Source organism: Anomaloglossus baeobatrachus, chromosome 2 (genome assembly GCF_048569485.1).
Source record: "Anomaloglossus baeobatrachus isolate aAnoBae1 chromosome 2, aAnoBae1.hap1, whole genome shotgun sequence".
Classification (NCBI taxonomy): Eukaryota; Metazoa; Chordata; class Amphibia; order Anura; family Aromobatidae; genus Anomaloglossus; species Anomaloglossus baeobatrachus.
The window spans coordinates 8,875,203-8,899,312 of record NC_134354.1 but is presented as its reverse complement, the minus strand read 5'-3'; the positions used below and the strand labels follow the sequence as shown (position 1 = coordinate 8,899,312).

Below are 24,110 nucleotides of genomic sequence, written 5' to 3'. Positions count from 1 at the left end.
CATGATAAGATCCTGTCTGCAATCACCACCAGGGGGAGCTCCCTGTATACAGAGATACATGATAAGATCCTGTCTGCAGCCACCACTAGAGGGAGCTCCCTGTATACAGAGATACATGATAAGATCCTGTCTGCAGCCACCACTAGGGGGAGCTCCCTGTATACAGAGATACATGATAAGATCCTGTCTGCAGTCACCACTAGGGGGAGCTCCCTGTATACAGAGATACATGATAAGATCCTGTCTGCAGCCACCACTAGGGGGAGCTCCCTGTATACAGAGATACATGATAAGATCCTGTCTGCAGCCACCACTAGGGGGAGCTCCCTGTATACAGAGATACATGATAAGATCCTGTCTGCAGCCACCACTAGGGGGAGCTCCCTGTATACAGAGATACATGATAAGATCCTGTCTGCAGTCACCACTAGGGGGAGCTCCCTGTATACAGAGATACATGATAAGATCCTGTCTGCAGCCACCACTAGAGGGAGCTCCCTGTATACAGAGATGCATGATAAGATCCTGTCTGCAGCCACCACTAGGGGGAGCTCCCTGTATACAGAGATACATGATAAGATCCTGTCTGCAGCCACCACTAGGGGGAGCTCCCTGTATACAGAGATACATGATAAGATCCTGTCTGCAGTCACCACTAGGGGGAGCTCCCTGTATACAGAGATACATGATAAGATCCTGTCTGCAGCCACCACTAGGGGGAGCTCCCTGTATACAGAGATACATGATAAGATCCTGTCTGCAGTCACCACTAGGGGGAGCTCCCTGTATACAGAGATACATGATAAGATACTGTCTGCAGCCACCACTAGGGGGAGCTCCCTGTATACAGAGATACATGATAAGATCCTGTCTGCAGCCACCACTAGGGGGAGCTCCCTGTATACAGAGATACATGATAAGATCCTGTCTGCAGCCACCACTAGGGGGAGCTCCCTGTATACAGAGATACATGATAAGATCCTGTCTGCAGCCACCACTAGGGGGAGCTCCCTGTATACAGAGATACATGATAAGATCCTGTCTGCAGTCACCACTAGGGGGAGCTCCCTGTATACAGAGATACATGATAAGATCCTGTCTGCAGCCACCACTAGAGGGAGCTCCCTGTATACAGAGATACATGATAAGATCCTGTCTGCAGCCACCACTAGAGGGAGCTCCCTGTATACAGAGATGCATGATAAGATCCTGTCTGCAGCCACCACTAGGGGGAGCTCCCTGTATACAGAGATACATGATAACATCCTGTCTGCAGCCACCACTAGGGGGAGCTCCCTGTATACAGAGATACATGATAAGATCCTGTCTGCAGTCACCACTAGGGGGAGCTCCCTGTATACAGAGATACATGATAATATCCTGTCTGCAGTCACCACTAGGGGGAGCTCCCTGTATACAGAGATACATGATAAGATCCTGTCTGCAGCCACCACTAGGGGGAGCTCCCTGTATACAGAGATACATGATAATATGCTGTCTGCAGCCACCACTAGGGGGAGCCCCCTGTATACAGAGATGCATGATAAGATCCTGTCTGCAGCCACCACTAGGGGGAGCTCCCTGTATACAGAGATATATGATAAGATCCTGCCTGCAGCCACCACTAGGGGTAGCTCCCTGTATACAGAGATACATGATAAGATCCTGTCTGCAGCCACCACTAGGGGGAGCTCCCTGTATACAGAGATACATGATAAGATCCTGTCTGCAGCCACCACTAGGGGGAGCTCCCTGTATACAGAGATACATGATAAGATCCTGTCTGCAGCCACCACTAGGGGGAGCTCCCTGTATCCAGAGGTACATGATAAGATCCTGTCTGCAGCCACCACTAGGGGGAGCTCCCTGTATACAGAGATACATGATAAGATCCTGTCTGCAGCCACCACTAGGGGGAGCTCCCTGTATACAGAGATACATGATAAGATCCTGTCTGCAGCCACCACTAGGGGGAGCTCCCTGTATACAGAGATACATGATAAGATCCTGTCTGCAGCCACCACTAGGGGGAGCTCCCTGTATACAGAGATACATGATAATATGCTGTCTGCAGCCACCACTAGGGGGAGCTCCCTGTATACAGAGATGCATGATAAGATCCTGTCTGCAGCCACCACTAGAGGGAGCTCCCTGTATACAGAGATACATGATAAGATCCTGTCTGCAGTCACCACTAGGGGAAGCTCCCTGTATACAGAGATACATGATAAGATCCTGTCTGCAGCCACCACTAGGGGGAGCTCCCTGTATACAGAGATACATGATAAGATCCTGTCTGCAGCCACCACTAGGGGGAGCTCCCTGTATACAGAGATACATGATAAGATGCTGTCTGCAGCCACCACTAGAGGGAGCTCCCTGTATACAGAGATACATGATAAGATCCTGTCTGCAGCCACCACTAGGGGGAGCTCACTGTATACAGAGATACATGATAAGATCCTGTCTGCAGCCACCACTAGGGGGAGCTCCCTGTATACAGAGATACATGATAAGATGCTGTCTGCAGCCACCACTAGGGGGAGCTCCCTGTATACAGAGATACATGATAAGATCCTGTCTGCAGCCACCACTAGGGGGAGCTCCCTGTATACAGAGATACATGATAAGATCCTGTCTGCAGTCACCACTAGGGGGAGCTCCCTGTATATAGAGATACATGATAAGATCCTGTCTGCAGCCACCACTAGGGGGAGCTCCCTGTATACAGAGATACATGATAAGATCCTGTCTGCAGCCACCACTAGGGGGAGCTCCCTGTATACAGAGATACATGATAAGATCCTGTCTGCAGCCACCACTAGAGGGAGCTCCCTGTATACAGAGATACATGATAAGATCCTGTCTGCAGTCACCACTAGGGGGAGCTCCCTGTATACAGAGATATATGATAAGATCCTGCCTGCAGCCACCACTAGGGGGAGCTCCCTGTATACAGAGATACATGATAAGATTCTGTCTGCAGTCACCACTAGGGGGAGCTCCCTGTATACAGAGATATATGATAAGATCCTGCCTGCAGCCACCACTAGGGGGAGCTCCCTGTATACAGAGATACATGATAAGATCCTGTCTGCAGTCACCACTAGGGGGAGCTCCCTGTATACAGAGATATATGATAAGATCCTGCCTGCAGCCACCACTAGGGGGAGCTCACTGTATACAGAGATACATGATAAGATCCTGTCTGCAGTCACCACTAGGGGGAGCTCCCTGTATACAGAGACACATGATAAGATCCTGTCTGCAGCCACCACTAGGGGGAGCTCCCTGTATACAGAGATACATGATAAGATCCTGTCTGCAGCCACCACTAGGGGGAGCTCCCTGTATACAGAGATACATGATAAGATCCTGTCTGCAGCCACCACTAGGGGGAGCTCCCTGTATACAGAGATACATGATAAGATCCTGTCTGCAGCCACCACTAGAGGGAGCTCCCTGTATACAGAGATACATGATAAGATCCTGTCTGCAGTCACCACTAGGGGGAGCTCCCTGTATACAGAGATATATGATAAGATCCTGCCTGCAGCCACCACTAGGGGGAGCTCCCTGTATACAGAGATACATGATAAGATTCTGTCTGCAGCCACCACTAGGGGGAGCTCACTGTATACAGAGATACATGATAAGATCCTGTCTGCAGTCACCACTAGGGGGAGCTCCCTGTATACAGAGACACATGATAAGATCCTGTCTGCAGCCACCACTAGGGGGAGCTCCCTGTATACAGAGATACATGATAAGATCCTGTCTGCAGCCACCACTAGGGGGAGCTCCTTGTATACAGAGATACATGATAAGATCCTGTCTGCAGCCACCACTAGGGGGAGCTCCCTGTATACAGAGATATATGATAAGATCCTGCCTGCAGCCTCCACTAGGGGGAGCTTCCTGTATACAGAGATACATGATAAGATCCTGTCTGCAGCCACCACTAGGGTGAGCTCCCTGTATACAGAGATACATGATAAGATCCTGTCTGCAGCCACCACTAGGGGGAGCTCCCTGTATACAGAGATACATGATAAGATCCTGTCTGCAGCCACCACTAGAGGGAGCTCCCTGTATACAGAGATACATGATAAGATCCTGTCTGCAGTCACCACTAGAGGGAGCTTCCTGTATACAGATACATGATAAGATTCTGTCTGCAGCCACCACTAGAGGGAGCTCCCTGTATACAGAGATACATGATAAGATCCTGTCTGCAATCACCACCAGGGGGAGCTCCCTGTATACAGAGATACATGATAAGATCCTGTCTGCAGCCACCACTAGAGGGAGCTCCCTGTATACAGAGATACATGATAAGATCCTGTCTGCAGCCACCACTAGGGGGAGCTCCCTGTATACAGAGATACATGATAAGATCCTGTCTGCAGTCACCACTAGGGGGAGCTCCCTGTATACAGAGATACATGATAAGATCCTGTCTGCAGCCACCACTAGGGGGAGCTCCCTGTATACAGAGATACATGATAAGATCCTGTCTGCAGCCACCACTAGGGGGAGCTCCCTGTATACAGAGATACATGATAAGATCCTGTCTGCAGCCACCACTAGGGGGAGCTCCCTGTATACAGAGATACATGATAAGATCCTGTCTGCAGTCACCACTAGGGGGAGCTCCCTGTATACAGAGATACATGATAAGATCCTGTCTGCAGCCACCACTAGAGGGAGCTCCCTGTATACAGAGATGCATGATAAGATCCTGTCTGCAGCCACCACTAGGGGGAGCTCCCTGTATACAGAGATACATGATAAGATCCTGTCTGCAGCCACCACTAGGGGGAGCTCCCTGTATACAGAGATACATGATAAGATCCTGTCTGCAGTCACCACTAGGGGGAGCTCCCTGTATACAGAGATACATGATAAGATCCTGTCTGCAGCCACCACTAGGGGGAGCTCCCTGTATACAGAGATACATGATAAGATCCTGTCTGCAGTCACCACTAGGGGGAGCTCCCTGTATACAGAGATACATGATAAGATACTGTCTGCAGCCACCACTAGGGGGAGCTCCCTGTATACAGAGATACATGATAAGATCCTGTCTGCAGCCACCACTAGGGGGAGCTCCCTGTATACAGAGATACATGATAAGATCCTGTCTGCAGCCACCACTAGGGGGAGCTCCCTGTATACAGAGATACATGATAAGATCCTGTCTGCAGCCACCACTAGGGGGAGCTCCCTGTATACAGAGATACATGATAAGATCCTGTCTGCAGTCACCACTAGGGGGAGCTCCCTGTATACAGAGATACATGATAAGATCCTGTCTGCAGCCACCACTAGAGGGAGCTCCCTGTATACAGAGATACATGATAAGATCCTGTCTGCAGCCACCACTAGAGGGAGCTCCCTGTATACAGAGATGCATGATAAGATCCTGTCTGCAGCCACCACTAGGGGGAGCTCCCTGTATACAGAGATACATGATAACATCCTGTCTGCAGCCACCACTAGGGGGAGCTCCCTGTATACAGAGATACATGATAAGATCCTGTCTGCAGTCACCACTAGGGGGAGCTCCCTGTATACAGAGATACATGATAATATCCTGTCTGCAGTCACCACTAGGGGGAGCTCCCTGTATACAGAGATACATGATAAGATCCTGTCTGCAGCCACCACTAGGGGGAGCTCCCTGTATACAGAGATACATGATAATATGCTGTCTGCAGCCACCACTAGGGGGAGCCCCCTGTATACAGAGATGCATGATAAGATCCTGTCTGCAGCCACCACTAGGGGGAGCTCCCTGTATACAGAGATATATGATAAGATCCTGCCTGCAGCCACCACTAGGGGTAGCTCCCTGTATACAGAGATACATGATAAGATCCTGTCTGCAGCCACCACTAGGGGGAGCTCCCTGTATACAGAGATACATGATAAGATCCTGTCTGCAGCCACCACTAGGGGGAGCTCCCTGTATACAGAGATACATGATAAGATCCTGTCTGCAGCCACCACTAGGGGGAGCTCCCTGTATCCAGAGGTACATGATAAGATCCTGTCTGCAGCCACCACTAGGGGGAGCTCCCTGTATACAGAGATACATGATAAGATCCTGTCTGCAGCCACCACTAGGGGGAGCTCCCTGTATACAGAGATACATGATAAGATCCTGTCTGCAGCCACCACTAGGGGGAGCTCCCTGTATACAGAGATACATGATAAGATCCTGTCTGCAGCCACCACTAGGGGGAGCTCCCTGTATACAGAGATACATGATAATATGCTGTCTGCAGCCACCACTAGGGGGAGCTCCCTGTATACAGAGATGCATGATAAGATCCTGTCTGCAGCCACCACTAGAGGGAGCTCCCTGTATACAGAGATACATGATAAGATCCTGTCTGCAGTCACCACTAGGGGAAGCTCCCTGTATACAGAGATACATGATAAGATCCTGTCTGCAGCCACCACTAGGGGGAGCTCCCTGTATACAGAGATACATGATAAGATCCTGTCTGCAGCCACCACTAGGGGGAGCTCCCTGTATACAGAGATACATGATAATATGCTGTCTGCAGCCACCACTAGGGGGAGCTCCCTGTATACAGAGATGCATGATGAGATAAATGATGTATGAGATTTAGCGTCTTTAGATCTCAGGTGTTTATATTTTGGGTGATCGCGTCTGATCCTGATGTTTCTCCCCTCCCCCTCATGTAGACGCTCCTGTCTGGGTGGCGCTGGCTGTGGTTGAGGGGAGACTGTGGCATGTCTTGCTCTGTAGGATGGGGGGCTGCGGGATTAGAGGGGGGTCTGTATATAATGTCCGGGCTCTGATGATACAATGCTTCTCTATGTGCACGGTTTGGCGGCTCTTCGTTGCTCTGTTTTCCATGATCTCACGTCCGGTGCAGATTGTGTCTGGTTCTGGGGGTCCGGCGTATGCTGACATGTCGGGGTCTGGACTGTGTCTTTAGAGGGTCTGCTGTGTATCCCCCTATACATCGGGGCCCTCCGTGTCCCCAGTGGTGAGATACAGCCGGGGCCCGTGCCATTACGGGGGCACAATCGCCCCTGCAGCCTGAGGGCACAGAGGTCTATGGCCGATGGATTCTCCGTATGGCAGCGGCACTATATGGGCACAATATGGCGGTATCACAGCCGCATAGCTGGGTCTCGGTCATATTTGAATCCTGTAATACTAGTGAAGTCAATCTGCTGTTCTCTGTTATCAGCTTCTCCATTGTGGCACAGAGAGGGCCCCCCCATATGAGAGTTGGGGTCCCTGTGGGAGCGTTTGTATCTGGAGCCCTCCATGGCGGAGCTTTCTGTGGTGCGGGCCTCTACGTGTCGGGGTCTTCTCCCGGAACATGAGTGTGGCACATTCCAGTGTAGCCCCCTCTCTATGCAGTGCTGGCCGTGCAGGGGTTAATGTCTGCTTTCTCTGCTGCTCTGCAGCTGGCAGCTTGTGATTGGTGGGATGCTGGCTGAATGGCGCGCTCTGATTGGTCCACATCCCCCCTTACTTCCCAGGATTGTGTTTGCAGCTGGAACTCATTAGATTCCTGGGAATTCTTTCTGTCGAGTTTGGAGAGAAATGACGTCAGGAAAACTCCCTACATGGAGCCGTGGCGGAGCGGGAGCAGGCATCGCTGGGGGCGGAGGGGATATATACCCCCAAATATAGGGGAAAACTCCCTACATGGAGCCGCGGCGGAGCGGGAGCGGGCATCGCTGGGGGCGGAGGGGACATATACCCCCGAATATAGGGGACACCTCCCTACATGGAGCCGCGGCGGAGCGGGAGCGGGCATCGCTGGGGGCGGAGGGGATATATACCCCCGAATATAGGGGAAAACTCCCTACATGGAGCCGCGGCGGAGCGGGAGCGGGCATCGCTGGGGGCGGAGGGGATATATACCCCCGAATATAGGGGACACCTCCCTACATGGAGCCGCGGCGGAGCGGGAGCGGGCATCGCTGGGGGCGGAGGGGACATATACCCCCAAATATAGGGGACACCTCCCTACATGGAGCCGCGGCGGAGCGGGAGCGGGCATCGCTGGGGGCGGAGGGGATATATACCCCCGAATATAGGGGAAAACTCCCTACATGGAGCCGCGGCGGAGCGGGAGCGGGCATCGCTGGGGGCGGAGGGGATATATACCCCCGAATATAGGGGACACCTCCCTACATGGAGCCGCGGCGGAGCGGGAGCGGGCATCGCTGGGGGCGGAGGGGATATATACCCCCAAATATAGGGGAAAACTCCCTACATGGAGCCGCGGCGGAGCGGGAGCGGGCATCGCTGGGGGCGGAGGGGATATATACCCCCGAATATAGGGGAAAACTCCCTACATGGAGCCGCGGCGGAGCGGGAGCGGGCATCGCTGGGGGCGAGGGGACATATACCCCCGAATATAGGGGAAAACTCCCTACATGGAGCCGCGGCGGAGCGGGAGCGGGCATCGCTGGGGGCGGAGGGGATATATACCCCCAAATATAGGGGAAAACTCCCTACATGGAGCCGCGGCGGAGCGGGAGCGGGCATCGCTGGGGGCGGAGGGGATATATACCCCCGAATATAGGGGAAAACTCCCTACATGGAGCCGCGGCGGAGCGGGAGCGGGCATCGCTGGGGGCGGAGGGGATATATACCCCCGAATATAGGGGAAAACTCCCTACATGGAGCCGCGGCGGAGCGGGAGCGGGCATCGCTGGGGGCGGAGGGGATATATACCCCCAAATATAGGGGAAAACTCCCTACATGGAGCCGCGGCGGAGCGGGAGCGGGCATCGCTGGGGGCGGAGGGGATATATACCCCCAAATATAGGGGAAAACTCCCTACATGGAGCCGCGGCGGAGCGGGAGCGGGCATCGCTGGGGGCGGAGGGGATATATACCCCCGAATATAGGGGAAAACTCCCTACATGGAGCCGCGGCGGAGCGGGAGCGGGCATCGCTGGGGGGCGGAGGGGATATATACCCCCGAATATAGGGGAAAACTCCCTACATGGAGCCGCGGCGGAGCGGGAGCGGACATCGCTGGGGGCGGAGGGGATATATACCCCCGAATATAGGGGACACCTCCCTACATGGAGCCGCGGCGGAGCAGGAGCGGGCATCGCTGGGGGCGGAGGGGATATATACCCCCGAATATAGGGGACACCTCCCTACATGGAGCCGCGGCGGAGCGGGAGCGGGCATCGCTGGGGGCGGAGGGGATATATACCCCCGAATATAGGGGACACCTCCCTACATGGAGCCGCGGCGGAGCGGGAGCGGGCATCGCTGGGGGCGGAGGGGACATATACCCCCGAATATAGGGGACACCTCCCTACATGGAGCCGCGGCGGAGCGGGAGCGGGCATCGCTGGGGGCGGAGGGGATATATACCCCCGAATATAGGGGAAAACTCCCTACATGGAGCCGCGGCGGAGCGGGAGCGGGCATCGCTGGGGGCGGAGGGGATATATACCCCCAAATATAGGGGAAAACTCCCTACATGGAGCCGCGGCGGAGCGGGAGCGGGCATCGCTGGGGGCGGAGGGGATATATACCCCCGAATATAGGGGAAAACTCCCTACATGGAGCCGCGGCGGAGCGGGAGCGGGCATCGCTGGGGGCGGAGGGGATATATACCCCCGAATATAGGGGAAAACTCCCTACATGGAGCCGCGGCGGAGCGGGAGCGGGCATCGCTGGGGGCGGAGGGGATATATACCCCCAAATATAGGGGAAAACTCCCTACATGGAGCCGCGGCGGAGCGGGAGCGGGCATCGCTGGGGACGGAGGGGATATATACCCCCGAATATAGGGGAAAACTCCCTACATGGAGCCGCGGCGGAGCGGGAGCGGGCATCGCTGGGGGCGGAGGGGATATATACCCCCGAATATAGGGGAAAACTCCCTACATGGAGCCGCGGCGGAGCGGGAGCGGGCATCGCTGGGGGCGGAGGGGATATATACCCCCAAATATAGGGGAAAACTCCCTACATGGAGCCGCGGCGGAGCGGGAGCGGACATCGCTGGGGGCGGAGGGGATATATACCCCCAAATATAGGGGAAAACTCCCTACATGGAGCCGCGGCGGAGCGGGAGCAGACATCGCTGGGGGCGAGGGGACATATACCCCCGAATATAGGGGACACCTCCCTACATGGAGCCGCGGTGGAGCTGGAGCGGGCATCGCTGGGGGTGAGGGGACATATACCCCCGAATATAGGGGACACCTCCCTAAATGGAGCGGGAGCGGGCATCGCTGGGGGCGGAGGGGATATATACCCCCGAATATAGGGGAAAACTCCCTACATGGAGCCGCGGCGGAGCGGGAGCGGACATCGCTGGGGGCGAGGGGACATATACCCCCAAATATAGGGGAAAACTCCCTACATGGAGCCGCGGCGGAGCGGGCATCACTGGGGGCGAGGGGACATATACCCCCGAATATAGGGGAAAACTGCCTACATGGAAACGCGGCGGAGCGGGAGCGGGCATCGCTGGGGGCGGAGGGGATATATACCCCCAAATATAGGGGAAAACTCCCTACATGGAGCCGCGGCGGAGCGGGCATCACTGGGGGCGAGGGGACATATACCCCCGACTATAGGGGAAAACTGCCTACATGGAAACGCGGCGGAGCGGGAGCGGGCATCGCTGGGGCGGAGGGATATATACCCCCAAATATAGGGGAAAACTCCCTACATGGAGCCGCAGCGGAGCGGGAGCGGGCATCGCTGGGGGCGAGGGGACATATACCCCCGAATATAGGGGGAAAACTCCCTACATGGAGCCGCGGCGGAGCGGGAGCGGGCATCGCTGGGGGCGGAGGGGATATATACCCCCAAATATAGGGGGAAAACTCCCTACATGGAGCCGCGGCGGAGCGGGAGCGGGCATCGCTGGGGGCGAGGGGACATATACCCCCGAATATAGGGGACACCTCCCTACATGGAGCCGCGGCGGAGCGGGCATCACTGGGGGCGGAGGGGATATATACCCCCGAATATAGGGGAAAACTCCCTACATGGAGCTGCGGCGGAGCAGGAGCGGGCATCGCTGGGGGCGGAGGGGATATATACCCCCAAATATAGGGGAAAACTCCCTACATGGAGCCGCGGCGGAGCGGGAGCGGGCATCACTGGGGGCGGAGGGGATATATACCCCCGAATATAGGGGAAAACTCCCTACATGGAGCTGCGGCGGAGCGGGCATCACTGGGGGCGAGGGGACATATACCCCTGAATATAAGGGAAAAATCCCTACATGGAGCCGCGGCGGAGCGGGAGCGGGCATCACTGGGGGCGGAGGGGATATATACCCCCAAATATAGGGGAAAACTCCCTACATGGAGCCGCGGCGGAGCGGGCATCACTGGGGGCGGAGAGGATATATACCCCCAAATATAGGGGAAAACTCCCTACATGGAGCCGTGGCGGAGCGGGCATCACTGGGGGCGAGGGGACATATACCCCCGAATATAGGGGAAAACTCCCTACATGGAGCCGCGGCGGAGCGGGAGCGGGCATCGCTGGGGCGGAGGGGATATATACCCCCAAATATAGGGGGAAAACTCCCTACATGGAGCCGCGGCGGAGCGGGAGCGGACATCACTGGGGGCGAGGGGACATATACCCCCGAATATAGGGGAAAACTCCCTACATGGAGCCACGGCGGAGCGGGAGCGGGCATCGCTGGGGGCGAGGGGACATATACCCCCGAATATAGGGGACACCTCCCTACATGGAGCCGCGGCGGAGCGGTAGCGGGCATCGCTGGGAGCCAGGGGATATATACCCCCGAATATAGGGGACAACTCCCTACATGGAGCGGGCATCGCTGAGGGCGAGGGGCATATACCCCCAAATATAGGGGAAAACTCCCTACATGGAGCCGCGGCGGAGCGGGTATCGCTCGGGGCGGAGGGGATATATATCCCCAAATATAGGAGAAAACTCCCTACATGGAGCCACGATGGAGCGGGAGCGGACATCGCTGGGGGCGGAGGGGACATATACCCCTGAATATAGGGGACAGTTTCCTACATGGAGCTGCGCTGGAGCGGGAGTGAGCATCGCTGGGGACGGCGGTGGCATATACCACAAAGAGGCCCCTGTGTGATATTGGGGAATATAGGGGAGAACCCCCATCATCCCCTAAACACACAATGTATCACTGCTCCCATCATCCCCGACCCCGGAGCTCACAATCTAATCTCCTATCACACAATGTATCACTACTCCCATCATCCCCGACCCCGGAGCTCACAATCTAATCCCCTAAACACACAATGTATCACTGCTCCCATCATCCCCGACCCCGGAGCTCACAATCTAATCTCCTATCACACAATGTATCACTGCTCCCATCATCCCCGACCCCGGAGCTCACAATCTAATCTCCTATCACACAATATATCACTGCTCCCATCATCCCCGACCCCGGAGCTCACAATCTAATCTCCTATCACACAATGTATCACTGCTCCCATCATCCCCGACCCCGGAGCTCACAATCTAATCTATCACACAGTGTATCACTGCTCCCATCATCCCCGACCCCGGAGCTCACAATCTAATCTATCACACAATGTATCACTGCTCCCATCATCCCCGACCCCGGAGCTCACAATCTAATCTCCTATCACACAATGTATCACTGCTCCCATCATCCCCGACCCCAGAGCTCACAATCTAATCTCCTATCACACAATGTATCACTGCTCCCATCATCCCCGACCCCGGAGCTCACAATCTAATCTATCACACAGTGTATCACTGCTCCCATCATCCCCGACCCCGGAGCTCACAATCTAATCTCCTATCACACAATGTATCACTGCTCCCATCATCCCCGACCCCAGAGCTCACAATCTAATCTCCTATCACACAATGTATCACTGCTCCCATCATCCCCGACCCCGGAGCTCACAATCTAATCTATCACACAGTGTATCACTGCTCCCATCATCCCCGACCCCGGAGCTCACAATCTAATCTATCACACAATGTATCACTGCTCCCATCATCCCCGACCCCGGAGCTCACAATCTAATCTCCTATCACACAATGTATCACTACTCCCATCATCCCCGACCCCGGAGCTCACAATCTAATCCCCTAAACACACAATGTATCACTGCTCCCATCATCCCCGACCCCGGAGCTCACAATCTAATCTATCACACAGTGTATCACTGCTCCCATCATCCCCGACCCCGGAGCTCACAATCTAATCTATCACACAATGTATCACTGCTCCCATCATCCCCGACCCCGGAGCTCACAATCTAATCTCCTATCACACAATGTATCACTGCTCCCATCATCCCCGACCCCGGAGCTCACAATCTAATCTCCTATCACACAATGTATCACTGCTCCCATCATCCCCGACCCCGGAGCTCACAATCTAATCCCCTAAACACACAATGTATCACTGCTCCCATCATCCCCGACCCCGGAGCTCACAATCTAATCTATCACACAGTGTATCACTGCTCCCATCATCCCCGACCCCGGAGCTCACAATCTAATCTCCTATCACACAATGTATCACTGCTCCCATCATCCCCGACCCCGGAGCTCACAATCTAATCTCCTATCACACAATGTATCACTGCTCCCATCATCCCCGACCCCGGAGCTCACAATCTAATCTATCACACAATGTATCACTGCTCCCATCATCCCCGACCCCGGAGCTCACAATCTAATCTCCTATCACACAATGTATCACTACTCCCATCATCCCCGACCCCGGAGCTCACAATCTAATCCCCTAAACACACAATGTATCACTGCTCCCATCATCCCCGACCCCGGAGCTCACAATCTAATCTATCACACAGTGTATCACTGCTCCCATCATCCCCGACCCCGGAGCTCACAATCTAATCTATCACACAATGTATCACTGCTCCCATCATCCCCGACCCCGGAGCTCACAATCTAATCTCCTATCACACAATGTATCACTGCTCCCATCATCCCCGACCCCGGAGCTCACAATCTAATCCCCTATCACACAATGTATCACTGCTCCCATCATCCCCGACCCCAGAGCTCACAATCTAATCTCCTATCACACAATGTATCACTGCTCCCATCATCCCCGACCCCGGAGCTCACAATCTAACATCCTATCATACAATGTATCACTGCTCCCATCATCCCCGACCCCGGAGCTCACAATCTAATCTCCTATCACACAATGTATCACTGCTCCCATCATCCCCGACCCCGGAGCTCACAATCTAATCTCCTATCACACAATGTATCACTGCTCCCATCATCCCCGACCCCGGAGCTCACAATCTAATCTCTATCACACAATGTATCACTACTCCCATCATCCCCGGCCCCGGAGCTCACAATCTAATCTATCACACAATGTATCACTACTCCCATCATCCCCGACCCCGGAGCTCACAATCTAATCTCCTATCACACAATGTATCACTGCTCCCATCATCCCCGACCCCGGAGCTCACAATCTAATCTCCTATCACACAATGTATCACTGCTCCCATCATCCCCGACCCCGGAGCTCACAATCTAATCTCCTATCACACAATGTATCACTGCTCCCATCATCCCCGACCCCGGAGCTCACAATCTAATCTCCTATCACACAATGTATCACTGCTCCCATCATCCCCGGCCCCGGAGCTCACAATCTAATCTCCTATCACACAATGTATCACTGCTCCCATCATCCCCGACCCCGGAGCTCACAATCTAATCTCCTATCACACAATGTATCACTGCTCCCATCATCCCCGACCCCGGAGCTCACAATCTAATCTCCTATCACACAATGTATCACTGCTCCCATCATCCCCGACCCCGGAGCTCACAATCTAATCTCCTATCACACAATGTATCACTGCTCTCATCATCCCCGACCCCGGAGCTCACAATCTAATCTCCTATCACACAATGTATCACTACTCCCATCATCCCCGACCCCGGAGCTCACAATCTAATCTCCTATCACACAATGTATCACTGCTCCCATCATCCCCGACCCCGGAGCTCACAATCTAATCTATCACACAATGTATCACTGCTCCCATCATCCCCGACCCCGGAGATCACAATCTAATCTCCTATCACACAATGTATCACTACTCCCATCATCCCTGACCCCGGAGCTCACAATCTAATCTCCTATCACACAATGTATCACTGCTCCCATCATCCCCGACCCCGGAGATCACAATCTAATCTCCTATCACACAATGTATCACTACTCCCATCATCCCTGACCCCGGAGCTCACAATCTAATCTCCTATCACACAATGTATCACTGCTCCCATCATCCCAGACCCCGGAGCTCACAATCTAATCTCCTATCACACAATGTATCACTGCTCCCATCATCCCAGACCCCGGAGCTCACAATCTAATCTCCTATCACACAATGTATCACTGCTCCCATCATCCCCAACCCCGGAGCTCACAATCTAATCTCTATCACACAATGTATCACTGCTCCCATCATCCCCGACCCCGGAGCTCACAATCTAATCTCCTATCACACAATGTATCACTGCTCCCATCATCCCTGACCCCGGAGCTCACAATCTAATCTCCTATCACACAATGTATCACTGCTCCCATCATCCCTGACCCCGGAGCTCACAATCTAATCTCCTATCACACAATGTATCACTGCTCCCATCATCCCCGACCCCGGAGCTCACAATCTAATCTCCTATCACACAATGTATCACTGCTCCCATCATCCCCGACCCCGGAGCTCACAATCTAATCTCTATCACACAATGTATCACTGCTCCCATCATCCCCGACCCCGGAGCTCACAATCTAATCTCCTATCACACAATGTATCACTGCTCCCATCATCCCCGACCCCGGAGCTCACAATCTAATCTCCTATCACACAATGTATCACTGCTCCCATCATCCCCGACCCCAGAGCTCACAATCTAATCTATCACACAATGTATCACTGCTCCCATCATCCCCGACCCCGGAGCTCACAATCTAATCCCCTATCACACAATGTATCACTGCTCCCATCATCCCCGACCCCGGAGCTCACAATCTAATCTCCTATCACACAATGTATCACTGCTCCCATCATCCCCGACCCCGGAGCTCACAATCTAATCTCCTATCACACAATGTATCACTGCTCCCATCATCCCCGACCCCGGAGCTCACAATCTAATCTCCTATCACACAATGTATCACTGCTCCCATCATCCCTGACCCCGGAGCTCACAATCTAATCTCCTATCACACAATGTATCACTGCTCCCATCATCCCCGACCCCGGAGCTCACAATCTAATCCCCTAAACACACAATGTATCACTACTCCCATCATCCCCGACCCCGGAGCTCACAATCTAATCTATCACACAATGTATCACTGCTCCCATCATCCCCGACCCCGAAGCTCACAATCTAATCTCCTATCACACAATGTATCACTACTCCCATCATCCCCGACCCCGGAGCTCACAATCTAATCCCCTATCACACAATGTATCACTACTCCCATCATCCCCGACCCCGGAGCTCACAATCTAATCTCCTATCACACAATGTATCACTGCTCCCATCATCCCCGACCCCGGAGCTCACAATCTAATCTATCACACAATGTATCACTACTCCCATCATCCCCGACCCCGGAGCTCACAATCTAATCTCTATCACACAATGTATCACTGCTCCCATCATCCCCGGCCCCGGAGCTCACAATCTAATCTCCTATCACACAATGTATCACTGCTCCCATCATCCCCGACCCCGGAGCTCACAATCTAATCTCCTATCACACAATGTATCACTGCTCCCATCATCCCCGACCCCGGAGCTCACAATCTAATCTCCTATCACACAATGTATCACTGCTCCCATCATCCCCGACCCCGGAGCTCACAATCTAATCTCCTATCACACAATGTATCACTGCTCCCATCATCCCCGGCCCCGGAGCTCACAATCTAATCTCCTATCACACAATGTATCACTGCTCCCATCATCCCTGACCCCGGAGCTCACAATCTAATCTCCTATCACACAATGTATCACTGCTCTCATCATCCCCGACCCCGGAGCTCACAATCTAATCTCCTATCACACAATGTATCACTACTCCCATCATCCCCGACCCCGGAGCTCACAATCTAATCTCCTATCACACAATGTATCACTGCTCCCATCATCCCTGACCCCGGAGCTCACAATCTAATCTCCTATCACACAATATATCACTGCTCCCATCATCCCTGACCCCGGAGCTCACAATCTAATCTCCTATCACACAATGTATCACTGCTCCCATCATCCCCGACCCCGGAGCTCACAATCTAATCCCCTATCACACAATGTATCACTGCTCCCATCATCCCCGACCCCGGAGCTCACAATCTAATCCCCTATCACACAATGTATCACTACTCCCATCATCCCCGACCCCGGAGCTCACAATCTAATCTCCTATCACACAATGTATCACTGCTCCCATCATCCCTGACCCCGGAGCTCACAATCTAATCTCCTATCACACAATATATCACTGCTCCCATCATCCCTGACCCCGGAGCTCACAATCTAATCTCCTATCACACAATGTATCACTGCTCCCATCATCCCCGACCCCGGAGCTCACAATCTAATCTCCTATCACACAATGTATCACTGCTCCCATCATCCCCGACCCCGGAGCTCACAATCTAATCTATCACACAATGTATCACTGCTCCCATCATCCCCGACCCCGGAGCTCACAATCTAATCTCCTATCACACAATGTATCACTGCTCCCATCATCCCCGACCCCGGAGCTCACAATCTAATCTCCTATCACACAATGTATCACTGCTCCCATCATCCCCGACCCCAGAGCTCACAATCTAATCTCCTATCACACAATGTATCACTGCTCCCATCATCCCCGACCCCGGAGCTCACAATCTAATCTCCTATCACACAATGTATCACTGCTCCCATCATCCCCGACCCCGGAGCTCACAATCTAATCTATCACACAATGTATCACTGCTCCCATCATCCCCGACCCCGGAGCTCACAATCTAATCTCCTATCACACAATGTATCACTACTCCCATCATCCCCGACCCCGGAGCTCACAATCTAATCTCCTATCACACAATGTATCACTGCTCCCATCATCCCCGACCCCGGAGCTCACAATCTAATCTCCTATCACACAATGTATCACTGCTCCCATCATCCCCGACCCCGGAGCTCACAATCTAATCTCTATCACACAATGTATCACTGCTCCCATCATCCCCGACCCCGGAGCTCACAATCTAATCTCCTATCACACAATGTATCACTGCTCCCATCATCCCCGACCCCGGAGCTCACAATCTAATCTATCACACAATGTATCACTGCTCCCATCATCCCCGACCCCGGAGCTCACAATCTAATCTATCACACAATGTATCACTACTCCCATCATCCCCGACCCCGGAGCTCACAATCTAATCTATCACACAATGTATCACTACTCTCATCATCCCTGACCCCGGAGCTCACAATCTAATCTCCTATCACACAATGTATCACTGCTCCCATCATCCCCGACCCCGGAGCTCACAATCTAATCTCCTATCACACAATGTATCACTGCTCCCATCATCCCCGACCCCGGAGCTCACAATCTAATCTCCTATCACACAATGTATCACTGCTCCCATCATCCCCGACCCCGGAGCTCACAATCTAATCTCCTATCACACAATGTATCACTGCTCCCATCATCCCCGACCCCGGAGCTCACAATCTAATCTATCACACAATGTATCACTGCTCTCATCATCCCCGACCCCGGAGCTCACAATCTAATCTATCACACAATGTATCACTACTCCCATCATCCCCGACCCCGGAGCTCACAATCTAATCTCTATCACACAATGTATCACTGCTCCCATCATCCCCGACCCCGGAGCTCACAATCTAATCTATCACACAATGTATCACTGCTCCCATCATCCCCGACCCCGGAGATCACAATCTAATCTCCTATCACACAATGTATCACTGCTCCCATCATCCCCGACCCCGGAGCTCACAATCTAATCTCCTATCACACAGTGTATCACTGCTCCCATCATCCCTGACCCCGGAGCTCACAATCTAATCTCCTATCACACAATGTATCACTGCTCCCATCATCCCCGACCCCGGAGCTCACAATCTAATCTCCTATCACACAGTGTATCACTGCTCCCATCATCCCTGACCCCGGAGCTCACAATCTAATCTCCTATCACACAATGTATCACTGCTCCCATCATCCCCGACCCCGGAGCTCACAATCTAATCTCTATCACACAATGTATCACTGCTCTCATCATCCCCGACCCCGGAGCTCACAATCTAATCTCCTATCACACAATGTATCACTACTCCCATCATCCCCGACCCCGGAGCTCACAATCTAATCTCCTATCACACAATGTATCACTGCTCCCATCATCCCCGACCCCGGAGCTCACAATCTAATCTCCTATCACACAATGTATCACTGCTCTCATCATCCCCGACCCCGGAGCTCACAATCTAATCTCCTATCACACAATGTATCACTGCTCCCATCATCCCCGACCCCGGAGCTCACAATCTAATCTATCACACAATGTATCACTGCTCCCATCATCCCCGACCCCGGAGCTCACAATCTAATCTCTATCACACAATGTATCACTGCTCTCATCATCCCCGACCCCGAAGCTCACAATCTAATCTCCTATCACACAATGTATCACTGCTCCCATCATCCCCGACCCCGGAGCTCACAATCTAATCTCCTATCACACAATGTATCACTACTCCCATCATCCCCGACCCCGGAGCTCACAATCTAATCTCCTATCACACAATGTATCACTGCTCCCATCATCCCCGACCCCGGAGCTCACAATCTAATCTCTATCACACAATGTATCACTGCTCTCATCATCCCCGACCCCGGAGCTCACAATCTAATCTCCTATCACACAATGTATCACTGCTCCCATCATCCCCGACCCCGGAGCTCACAATCTAATCTCCTATCACACAATGTATCACTGCTCCCATCATCCCCGACCCCGGAGCTCACAATCTAATCTCCTATCACACAATGTATCACTGCTCCCATCATCCCCGACCCCGGAGCTCACAATCTAATCTATCACACAATGTATCACTGCTCTCATCATCCCCGACCCCGGAGCTCACAATCTAATCTATCACACAATGTATCACTACTCCCATCATCCCCGACCCCGGAGCTCACAATCTAATCTCTATCACACAATGTATCACTGCTCCCATCATCCCCGACCCCGGAGCTCACAATCTAATCTATCACACAATGTATCACTGCTCCCATCATCCCCGACCCCGGAGATCACAATCTAATCTCCTATCACACAATGTATCACTGCTCCCATCATCCCCGACCCCGGAGCTCACAATCTAATCTCCTATCACACAGTGTATCACTGCTCCCATCATCCCTGACCCCGGAGCTCACAATCTAATCTCCTATCACACAATGTATCACTGCTCCCATCATCCCCGACCCCGGAGCTCACAATCTAATCTCCTATCACACAGTGTATCACTGCTCCCATCATCCCTGACCCCGGAGCTCACAATCTAATCTCCTATCACACAATGTATCACTGCTCCCATCATCCCCGACCCCGGAGCTCACAATCTAATCTCTATCACACAATGTATCACTGCTCTTATCATCCCCGACCCCGGAGCTCACAATCTAATCTCCTATCACACAATGTATCACTACTCCCATCATCCCCGACCCCGGAGCTCACAATCTAATCTCCTATCACACAATGTATCACTGCTCCCATCATCCCCGACCCCGGAGCTCACAATCTAATCTCTATCACACAATGTATCACTGCTCTCATCATCCCCGACCCCGGAGCTCACAATCTAATCTCCTATCACACAATGTATCACTGCTCCCATCATCCCCGACCCCGGAGCTCACAATCTAATCTCCTATCACACAATGTATCACTGCTCCCATCATCCCCGACCCCGGAGCTCACAATCTAATCTCCTATCACACAATGTATCACTGCTCCCATCATCCCGGACCCCGGAGCTCACAATCTAATCTCCTATCACACAATGTATCACTGCTCCCATCATCCCCGACCCCGGAGCTCACAATCTAATCTATCACACAATGTATCACTGCTCCCATCATCCCCGACCCCGGAGCTCACAATCTAATCTCCTATCACACAATGTATCACTGCTCCCATCATCCCCGACCCCGGAGCTCACAATCTAATCTCCTATCACACAATGTATCACTACTCCCATCATCCCCGACCCCGGAGCTCACAATCTAATCTCCTATCACACAATGTATCACTGCTCCCATCATCCCCGACCCCGGAGCTCACAATCTAATCTCCTATCACACAATGTATCACTGCTCCCATCATCCTGCCCTCGCCCCTGCACTCCGCTGTACACAGGTGAGCTGACGCTGATTTGCCATTCATCCCTTGTTACTGTTGTATGACCTATCTCTGCTTGCTGTCAGTGAATGGAGACTGTTATACGCTGAGCGCTTCCGTTCTCTGATCCGGCGATGGTCGGCCGTTCAGTCTCCCGTGTACACAGCTCGTCCGCACTGCACCATCTGTTGTAGGTGATTCTGCGCACACAGTCGGCCATTGTTCTCGGCAGCACGGTTACACAGGACGATGTGCTGCCGAGAGCGAGGATCATTTCTCCCCCTGAATAGCGAGTACCCGGAGGTTCTGGGGAGTGCGTGCGGGGGATCTCGGCTGGGGGGGTCTCTGCTGCAGGGGGTCTCTGCTGCGGGGGAGCTGTGCTGCGGGGGGCTGTGCTGTGGTGTGCTCTGCTGCGGGGAGCTGTACTGCGGGGGGGCGTGCTTTGGGGGGCTCTGCTTTGGGGGGCTGTGCTGTGGTGGGCTGTGCTGCGGGGAGCTCTGCTGCGGGGAGCTCTGCTGCGGGGGGGCTGTGCTGCGGGGGGGGCTCTGCTGCGGGGGGCTGTGCTGTGGTGGGCTGTGCTGCGGGGGGCTGTGCTGCGGGGGGGCTCTGCTGTGGGGATCTGTGCTGCGGGGGGCTCTGCTGTGGGGGGCTCTGTTGCGGGTGGGGCTGTGCTGCGGGGGGGCTCTGCTGCGGGGGGCTGTGCTGCGGGGGGGCTCTGCTACGGGGGGGCTGTGCTGTGGTGGGCTGTGCTGCGGGGGGCTCTGCTGCGGGGGGGCTCTGCTGCGGCGGGCTCTGCTGCGGGGGGGCTCTGCTGCGGGTGGGGCTCTGCTGTGGGGATCTGTGCTGCGGGGGGGCTCTGCTGTGGGGGGCTCTGTTCCGGGGGGGGGCTCTGCTGCGGGGGTCTCTGCTGTGGGGGAGCTGTGCTGTGGGGGAGCTGTGCTGTGGGGGGGCTCTGCTGTGGGGGGTCTCTGCTGTGGGGGGTCTCTGCTGTGGGGGAGCTGTGCTGCGGGGGAGCTGTGCTGCGGTGAGCTGTGCTGCGGGGGGCTCTGCTGCGGGGGTCTCTGCTGCGGGGGAGCTGTGCTGTGGTGGGCTGTGCTGTGGTGGGCTGTGCTGTGGGGGGCTGTGCTGCGGGGGTCTCTGCTGTGGGGGGTCTCTGCTGTGGGGGGTCTCTGCTGTGGGGGAGCTGTGCTGCGGGGGAGCTGTGCTGCGGTGAGCTGTGCTGCGGGGGGCTCTGCTGCGGGGGAGCTGTACTGTGGGGGGCTCTGCTGCGGGGGGCTGTTCTGCGGGGGGCTGTGGTGGGCTCTGCTGCGGGGGGCTCTGCTGCGGGGGAGCTGTGCTGCGGTGGGCTGTACTGTGGTGGGCTGTGCTGCGGGGGTCTCTGCTGCTCGGTCTTCTGGTGGTGCAGGTGCAGGCGGGATCTGGGCCGCTGTTTGCGTACATTGGATACATTGTATCTCCTGTGAGAAGAGCCTGGAAATGATCACAAATGAGACAATGTTAGGACTGGGAAAATGGCGTAAATTCTTCTGCTTGTTGGAAGCAGTCAGTGAGGGTCGCACCGTCCCCCTCCACCGCACATGGATGGTCAATACTGCCACATAGTGGCAGCTCCGGGGACTGCAGCCTCCCGGCCACGCGCAGCCGCAGACGCCTCACAGGAAGATTTCAGCGTTTGTCTCATTTTTTTTTATACTTTTCTCTTTGAAACAGGAAGAAGCAAAAAGTAAATCCAAGGTGTGCGCCAATGTGTTCTGCGGGGCCGGGCGGGAGTGCGCGGTGACCGAGAAGGGCGAGCCCACCTGCCTGTGCATAGAGGTAAGGACGCCGCGTGGGATACATAGACTACATGGATGATCTCCTGGGTCCGGGACATGGATGATCTCCTGGGTCCGGTACATGGATGATCTCCTGGGTCCGGGACATGGGTGATCTCCTGGGTCCGGCACATGGATGATCTCCTGGGTCCAGGACATGGATGATCTCCTGGGTCCAGGACATGGATGATCTCCTGGGTCCAGGACATGGATGATCTCCTGGGTCCGGGACATGGGTGATCTCCTGGGTCCGGGACATGGATGATCTCCTGGGTCCGGTACATGGATGATCACCTGGGTCCGGTACATGGATGATCTCCTGGGTCCGGCACATGGATGATCTCCTGGGTCCGGTACATGGATGATCTCCTGGGTCCGGGACATGGATGATCTCCTGGGTCCGGGACATGGGTGATCTCCTGGGTCCGGCACATGGGTGATCTCCTGGGTCCAGGACATGGATGATCTCCTGGGTCCAGGACATGGATGATCTCCTGGGTCCGGCACATGGATGATCTCCTGGGTCCAGGACATGGATGATCACCTGGGTCCGGGACATGGATGATCTCCTGGGTCCGGCACATGGATGATCTCCTGGGTCCGGCACATGGATGATCTCCTGGGTCCGGTACATGGATGATCTCCTGGGTCCGGCACATGGATGATCTCCTGGGTCCGGCACATGGATGATCTCCTGGGTCCGGGACATGGATGATCTCCTGGGTCCGGGACATGGATGATCTCCTGGGTCCGGCACATGGATGATCTCCTGGGTCCGGCACATGGGTGATCTCC

At 54.3% G+C, this 24,110-nt stretch overlaps 1 protein-coding gene across 1 annotated transcript in view; it reads left to right on the top strand.

Moving 5' to 3' along the window:
* Positions 1-24,110, top strand: part of FSTL1 (follistatin like 1) — a 68,856-nt gene that overhangs the window by 25,037 nt on the left and 19,709 nt on the right. Inside the window, exon 3 of the mRNA XM_075334846.1 lies at positions 23,212-23,316. Within this exon, the coding sequence (XP_075190961.1) occupies positions 23,212-23,316 (105 nt within the window). The remainder of the gene's footprint in view (positions 1-23,211; positions 23,317-24,110) is intronic.